Source organism: Tupaia chinensis, unplaced genomic scaffold, assembly GCF_000334495.1.
Source record: "Tupaia chinensis unplaced genomic scaffold, TupChi_1.0 Scaffold000320_2, whole genome shotgun sequence".
Classification (NCBI taxonomy): domain Eukaryota; kingdom Metazoa; phylum Chordata; class Mammalia; order Scandentia; family Tupaiidae; genus Tupaia; species Tupaia belangeri.
Window position 1 is genome coordinate 1,595,010 of NW_006159814.1, and position 8,568 is coordinate 1,603,577.

Here is an 8,568-nt window from a genome sequence, read left to right on the forward strand (position 1 = left end):
ATCTGCCACTGTGGTTCCTGTATGAAAACGGTAGCCGGTGGTGCCTGGACCTACAACACCACTTTGGCTGTCACAGTCAAGTCCACCATCAGAAGACTGAAGGAATTGAAAGACCAGCAGAAACTCCATAGACATTTAGAATATCACTAGCCTACAATAAATGGGTTAATTTATGTAAAAAAAAGAAAAAGAAAAATACTATAAATTTACCTTCAGGCTATGTGTATAAGGTATACGAAACGTAAATTCATTTTATGTTCAGGCTTGGGTCACAGGCCCAAGATATCTCATTGTATATATATAAATATTCAAAATCTCTAAAAAAAAATCTGAAATCCACAACACTTCACGTCCTAAACATTTCTGATAAAGGAAACTCAACCTGTATTAATTATCCCAATGAATATGAACTGGTTAAATTCCTCTATTAAAAGACAAACTGTCCTCAAAACAGCTTGAACCAACTATTACTGGAAGCTAGTTTCGAGTAAATCTTATCATCTATACTTTTTGTTTTCCATACCAAGAATGAGGGAAAAAATCATTAGAAATTCAAATTCATTTTCTCAATTCTCTCCAGTAACAATACAACAATATAGTTAAAGGACAACAAAAGAAACATTAAGTGAAAACATATTTCTTGGGGCCAGCAGGTAGCATGGTGGTTATGGTGCTGGATTCCCATATAGCTGACCATGGTTCAAGTCCCAAACCTGGTGGCTTGTTTTCTCACTTTCTCTCTCTCTCCATCTCTCTGGTCAAATTAAAAAATAATAATAATAATAATTTATTTTTAAAATGTCTTTCCTCCAAATACTATAAAAGTACTATAAAAATCATAAAAAGTCAACTATATCTACTTGATTATAAACTTCACAAAATTAACTCCAAACTGATTAAATAATAACTCATATACTATTTCCACAACCTTCTTGCTCAAATTAACCAAATATATCTAGATACAAAATAAAAATTATATCATGAAAATATATACCAAATGATCTTCACAAAGTTTCACCACATTAGAACATAAAATATCATTTATCTCATAAAAAGAAAAAAAATAAGCTTATATGCCAAAATATTACAGAACCACATAAAACTCTAGGAAAAAATACTCAATACATGGTAAGACCTCAGAAGCCATCCAACCAACCACTCCAAAATGCTAAGTCTTAGAATATTTTCAAAAAATCTTTTGGCTAAAGTTCCCATTTTTAAATTCCCAAACATATAATAAATTTTCTGTTCATATAATGTGGGTGTGTGGGTCTAAGTAGGGAATAACGAGTGAATAATCAAAGGCAACCTCAGTTCTTCTTCTGGTATATATTAAAAGGTGGGTTTTTTAATTTTTTCTAATTAACTATGAAATATGTCAAACATACCAAAAAAAGTATAGAAATAACAAATGTGTATGCACTTACTAATCAAGACATAAAACATTACCAAATACTTAAAGCACCTAATGCCCTTCTACCAGCTGTACTCCACTCCCTTCACAACAAATATATCCACTCCCTTTAATCTGGTACTTATGGCATACTTTTTCTTTTTTTTTTGAGAGGTTTTCGCTATAGGGCACATGTGCTCCCCAGAAAGACAGAGAGAGACAGAGAGACAGATAGCAAGAAATCACCCCCCAGGGGGAATGGCCACACCACAATCTCTTCTCCTCCATTCTCCTCTCCAAATTTTGGGCACACCTGGCATGAGGTTAAGCCACTGGGACCAGAACTCAAACCGCAGTCAACTACATGAGAGTCCAGTGACATGGCCAATACACGAACTGCTGGCCCCATGGCATACTTTTATAACACAAGTAGATATGCCTAAACCATCAAGTTTCTTTTTTTTTTTTTTTTTTTTTTGAGAGGCTGGTCCACTCACCAGAAAGACAAAGACAGACAAAAAGCGAGAAATTACACCCCGGGGGAGATGCCCATGCCATAATCCCTTCTCTTCCATTCTCCTCTAGGGATCTTGGGCACGCACACACACCTGCATGTGAATTTAAGCCACTGGGTCCGGGACTCGAACCACAGTCGACTACATGAGAGTCCAGCGACATAGCCATTACACCAACTGCTGGCCCAAAAACCATCAAGTTTCCATCAGAGGCAATTTTGCCATTCCCCCGACAGGGAGCATTCAGCCATGTCCAGAGAGAAGATACTGCAGTTGTCACAAGAGGGTGCAACTAATGGTTTGAGTCCTGGGATACTGGCCTGCAATGCACAGGACACCCCCACAACAAAGAAGTATCCTATCCAATTCAAAATATCAATGATGTCAAAGATGGACTATGACCTGGTGGTTAAGGAAACTACACTGCACATGGCCAACCAAAAGGTTTGATTCCCAGCAGCCTGAGAAACACACAATGTATATGTGCATGCCCAAAATCCCAAAAAGAGGGAGAAATGGAGGAAAAGGGATTGCAGCATGCCCATGCCCAGTAGGACCCCCTTCTGTATACTACTCCACTGTACAAATTATACAGTTCATTCAGTAATTCTCCTTCTAATAAACACTTAAGTTATTCTATTTTTTTATTTTACATACAACACTGACATAAGGCACACTTACACAAGCCTCTTTGTGCTCAATGAGAAATTCTCTATTAAAAAAATATTTAAAGTATGGTTCGCAAACACCAGTGAAATCCCCAAGGGGTTTTACATTGGCAAAAGCATTTACCAAAAAACCCACAAACTTTTTTCAAGTTAGCATTACACTAATGGTGCAAAAGCAATTGCAGGTAAAACTACTAGTATCTTTTTTTTTTTTTTTTTGGAGAGATTTTCACTGTAGGGTGCGTGCGCTCGCCAGACAGATAGAGAGAGACATAGAGACAGAAAGCGAGAAATCACCCCCCAGGGGGGATGGTCACGCCGCAATCCCTTCTCCTCCATTCTCCTCTCGGGATCTTGGGCACGCACGCACACGCGCCCGGCGTGAGTTTTAAGCCACCGGGTCCGGGACACGAACCGCGGTCGACTACGTGGGAGTCCAGCGACATAGCCATTACGCTAACTGCTGGTTCCCAAAACTACTACTATCTTAGCCAAGTTGATACTGTGACATATGCGTATCTTGTACCTCCTAACGTGATGCACTAAGAATGACAAAACATCAATTCTATGGGATTCCTGCCCAAAACACACATAATGTATCTTTATGTAATCATGAGAAATCATCAGACAAACCCAATATGAGGGATAGTCTATAAGATAAATAGTGAATGTCATGGTCATGAAAGATAAAGACCAAAAAAAAGCCTAGATTAGAAGAGGCTACTAAATATAATGTGTGATCCCAAGCGAGAAAAAGAACCATAGTGGGACAAGTGGTAAAATTTGAAAAAGATCTAAAGATCAGTTAACACTACTGGATTAGTGTTGATTTTTCTGGTTTCATAACTATACTGGTAAGATGCTAACATCAAGGGGCTAGAGGTGGTGTGGTGGCTAAGGCACTAGACTCCCACACGGCTGACCACGGTTAAAGTCCCGGACTTTGCAGCTTGCTTTCTCACTTTCCCTTTTTTCTCTCTCTGATAAAATTTAAAAACAGTAATAAATTAATTTTTTTAAAAAAAGCAAAGATACTAATATCTGAGGGTCAGTAGGTGGCACGGTGGTTAAAGTGCTGGACTCCTACATGGTGGACCACACCTTGGTAAGTCCTGGACCTGGAGCTTGAAAGTCACACTGGAAGCATGTTTGCACATGCCCAAAATCCCAGAAGAAGAAAGGAAAAGAAAGGATTACAATGCAGCCATCCCCCCTGGGGGAGGGGGGGGTTGATATCTCACTTTCCTTCTCATTCTCTCTCTCTTTCTCTGGAGAACACACAAGTCCTACAGCAAAAACCTTAAAAAAAAAAAAAAAAAAAAAAAAAAGCTAACATCTGAAGAAGATGGGTAAGGAGAAAAAAAAAAAACTCTTACTAGTTCTGCATTTTTTTAAAAATCCCGGCATTATTCCAAACTGAAAAGTTAAATTTAAAATTTTTTAATTTCACGGGACTAGCAGATAGCATAATGGTTTCATCGCTGGACTCCCACATAGTCCCCATGGTTCAAGTCCCCCACTTGGCAACTTAAAGCTCACCCAGGGCACATGTGTGAATGTGCCCAAGATCCCAAGGGGAAAATGGAAGAGGGGGAACTGTGGCGTGGCCATCCACCCTGGGAGGTAATTTCTCCCTTTCTGTCTCTCCCAGTCCCTTTAGAAAACACACATGCCCTATAGCAAAAATCTCTCTAAAAAAAGATTTTTTTAATATCATGTATATATTTCAAGTACTGTACAAATAGAATAAATCTTTTATAATGTAATAAAATGTTAATGGACATTAACTATTAAGTATATTGGGGCTAGCCCCATAGCCTAGTAGTTAAGTGAGCTGGATTCCAACCCCAGCAGCTTGGAAAATACAGGCCTGTGTGTGTGGATGCTCAAAATCCTGATAGGATAGAGAAATAGGAAAGAAGATTGTGGTGTGACCATGCCCAAAGGGGCACGGAGGTATTTTCTCCTTCTCTCTGTCTCTCTCTGGCGGGAGTTGGGGGGTACGTTCTCCTTCTTTCTCCATCTCTCTCTGGCAAGCACATGTATCTTCTGACAATTAAAAATAAATGCATTTTTGAACGAAAAATGAAAAAACTGAAAGTAGCACAGACTGAACATCCTTTAATTCAAAATACTTAAAACTAGCAGTATTTCAGATTTTGGAAGTATTTACACATATATAAGAAGATATCTTAAGAAGTAGGACCCAAGTTTAAAAATAAAATTCATTTATGTTTCATATTCATACACACTTTAAACACATAGCCTGGAGGTACTTTTATAAAGTATTTTTTATCACAGTGTTTTGATTGTAACCTGCCACATAAGATCAAGTGTGGAATTTTCCACTTGTGGCATTATATCAGTGCTCAAAAAGTTCCAGATTTTAGAACAATCAGATTTCAGATTTTTAGATTGGGATACACAATCTGTATTATAGTACTGGGCTAAATCAGAGCCAAGAGCTTCTATTTGTTCCAGTGTTAAAAAAAAAAAAAAAAAAAACACTGAAGAAATTAAAATACATTTCAACAAGCATTTCATGCAAGCTATCCTGAACTTAGATATGCTTTTACATGTTTGTTTTAAAAAGTCAGCTGAGGCCCAGCTGGTAATACATGCTTTCTCTCTCTCTCTCTCTCTCTCTCTCTCTCTGCACACACCCTCTGGGAATTGAAGTTTTTGGGGTTTTTTAAATTTATTTATTTAATTTTATTTATCATTATTTTCATTTGTGCTACAAGGCACACATGCTCCCCAGAGAGATAGAAGGAGAGAAAGTAAGAAAGTCAAGTCCAGGACTCAAATCACAGCCAAGGGAGTTCAGTGCCTTAACCACCATGCCACTTGTCAGGACCCCTCCTCTGGCAATCAAGAAAAAAAAAAGAAAGAATAAAAGAATTGAGGAACAAGATGAATTACTACACATAAGTTAATGTAAAAAATTACCATGTAAAAGAAACTAAGATTTGGGACCAGCAGTTGGCACAATGGCTATGTCGCTGGACTCCCATGAAGTTGATCACTGAGTTCCGGACCCTGTCTCTTTCTGGCAAGTGCATGCACCTTATAGCAAAAACCTCTCCAAAAAAAAGAAAAGAAACTAAGATTCTAAGGCATACTTCTGAAAAAATCTGCTTTTTTATGAAGATTAACTATTAATGACAGATATACTATATCCTGTAAGAGACAGAAAACATTAACATCCTGGTTGTTGTTTTTTTGGGTTTTTTTTAAATGACTGTAATACAGAACCTATTACACTTTTTATTTATCCTGGAAAGATTTCAATATAAACCTACCATTAATAATTTCAAGAATTCTTCTATATTTTTCAACTGTGGTAGACTTCAGCTTGAGCTCTTACAATAATAAAACTTAAAAGATTGTGCAGAAACAGGATATGCCTCATACGCTGCTGCTGGGAGTGTAAATCGGTAAAATGTCTTTGGAGAGCAATTAGTCAACATCTATCAAAATGTGCACACTTTGATATAGCAAATTCCACTTCTTCAGAAATACTCAGCACATATGCACAAATATTTACCTATTGCATCACAGTAAATAAGAAAACCTGAAACAATATAAATCCCATCCATAAAGTACTGGTTAAATAAGTAACTACATCCAGTCACTGGAATACTCTGCAGCTAAGAGTAAGACAAACTTGAATGAGCTAATATGGAGCAATCACCAATTTAAATTATTAAGTGAAAGAAACAAAAATGCAGAAGAGCAAATATAGTTTAGTACCATTTGTACTTTAAAGGGAGAGTAATTCTGCAGCATATTCTCATTATGAGAATCTGCTTACATAAATGCTTGTGAGAATAGGCATACTCTGTATATGCAGAATATTCTGTAAGAATACACAAGAAACTAATAATAATGACTGATCTTTTTTGTACCGTTGAGCCTTTTCATTTCATTTTCTTTTAGTCATGCGCCTACACCCTTTTTTTTTTGGAGAGGCTTTTGCTATAGGGCGCGACAGAAGAACAGAAAGCGAGAAATCACCCCGGGGGGGGGGGGGAGATGGCCACACCACAATCCCTTCTCCTCCATTCTCCTCTCGGGATCTTGGGCACTCATGCACACGCGCCCAGTGTGAGTATAAGCCACCAGGTCCTGGACTCAAAAGGCGGTCAACTAAATGGGAGTTCAGCGACATTGCCATTACACTAACTGCTGGTTCCCCTACACTCTTTTTTAAATGTTTAAAAGGCTACCTAATGGCCAGCCCTGTAGAATAGTGGTTCACACTATACATAGGAAGCTAGATCCCACATGGCAGATTAGTGTTTGTTACTCACAGACAGCTTGAAAAAAAAAAAAAAAAAAAAAAAAACCTGGCTGAGTACATATGTGCCCAGGATAATAAGGATAGAGAATTGGAAGAATGTAGTACTGCATCACAACGACACAGCTGGAGGGTTCTCAATGGGACACACATACTGTGGTATAAAAAGCTGGGGGCGTGAAGCAAGGGGGAGGTAAGATGGGGGCAGCAGGTGGCACAGTGGTTAAGGTGCTGGACTCCCACAAGTCAATAGCTGTTCAAGTACCAGACCCGGCAGCCTGAAAAATCACACCAGCCTCAGAAGCATGTGAGCCCAAAATCCCAGGAGAATGAAGGAAAAGAGATTACAGCTTGGCCCTCTCCCCTGGGGGAGGGTAAGTTCTTACTTTCCCTCTCTCCAATGAGTGCATAGGCCCTCTAGCCAAAATAAATAAATAAACTAGTTAGGAAACAATTATTAGAATTGGTCAAAAACAGAGATGGCTTACATTAACTTGTTTTTTTTTTACTGATCGAGATAAATCTATTTGAAAATGAATTAAATTTTTTAAAGAATTATTTTATTTAACTTTATTTACCTATTTATTCATTTGTTTATTTCAATTTGACCAGAGAGAGAGAGTAAGAAGGCAAGCCGCCAGGTCCGGGAATCGAATTGTAGTCAGCCATTAGTCATGTGGGAATCCAGCGCCCCTAACCACCACGCCACCTGCGGGCCCCTGAATTAAACTGTATATAATAATGATTTCAAGAGAGCCAATAACTCCAGAGTCAGTAACACATATACCCCTAAAGTTCAGTGAATGGAGAACACCAACTCACTGCTAGGTCAGTGGATAAGGCTTTGCCTGAGACACTAACCAAAAGAACATCAGGTGTCCTTTATGTCCCTTCAACTTGGCAAAGTATTTAACCAAAGAAGTGATTCAAGAGTTCAGGGTTTTTCATTCTCTGGATACGTAAAGACATTAAAAACTAAGCAACCTGGGTAAAGAAGAATCCCACCAAGTATCAACTAGCATTCAGCTACTGATTCCTAATCACTGTGTCACAGATGGCAAAGGGGGGGAGGGTTCCTCAACAAATCTGAGGTACCAACGGCCCCTCGACGATTGTAACCGGTCAACTAAGCACCATATGGCAAGGCAAGCCTCTCTTCAGACAGTTATCACTTGGTGGCTGATTAATCTCAAAGGCTTATTAGACAAGCCTCTCCAGAACCCTTCCCAAGAGAAGGAGGGGACCCTGTCTGTCATCTAACTGGTGCTTTGTGTCTTCCAGGCTTGAAAGCATCCCGGTGACCGTGCTGCCATCGTGTCCCTTAGGGGCAAGTTTTTGTCCCCTGGATACTGAACCCCAAATCCCCTCTGGCTCTTCCCCTGTCCGCTGGCCCAGCGCAACGCGCCGCAGGGCGACCCGACGACGCCCGCCACAGCCCGCGCCTTCCCACCGAGTGCGGCCCCGGGCCGGGTGGCGGCGGCTTACCGGTGGGAGCGCTGTCCAGGATGCGCAGGTCGTAGGCCCCGGAGCAGCGGTAGTTGGCGGCAGTGCCGTTGTCCCACACCACCACCACCTCCTCGGGGCTCTCGAAGCTCCGCACGGTGCCCACATGGCCCTCGCCGCCGTCCTGCTTCCCCCACTTCCAGTCCGGGCCTCGAACTACCCGGGCCCCGACCCCTTCCACCATTACCC

General features: G+C 40.1%; 1 protein-coding gene and 1 pseudogene across 1 annotated transcript in view; one reads left to right on the forward strand and one right to left on the reverse strand.

Annotated features, from left to right (window-relative positions):
* Window positions 1-150, forward strand: part of LOC106735180 (putative 60S ribosomal protein L37a) — a 1,910-nt pseudogene extending 1,760 nt beyond the window's left edge.
* MIB1 (MIB E3 ubiquitin protein ligase 1) overlaps window positions 1-8,563 on the reverse strand; it is a 155,381-nt gene extending 146,818 nt beyond the window's left edge. The window contains exon 1 of the mRNA XM_006151595.3: window positions 8,362-8,563. Coding sequence (XP_006151657.1) covers window positions 8,362-8,563 — 202 coding nt within the window. The remainder of the gene's footprint in view (window positions 1-8,361) is intronic.
* Between the last annotated feature and the right edge of the window lie 5 nt (window positions 8,564-8,568).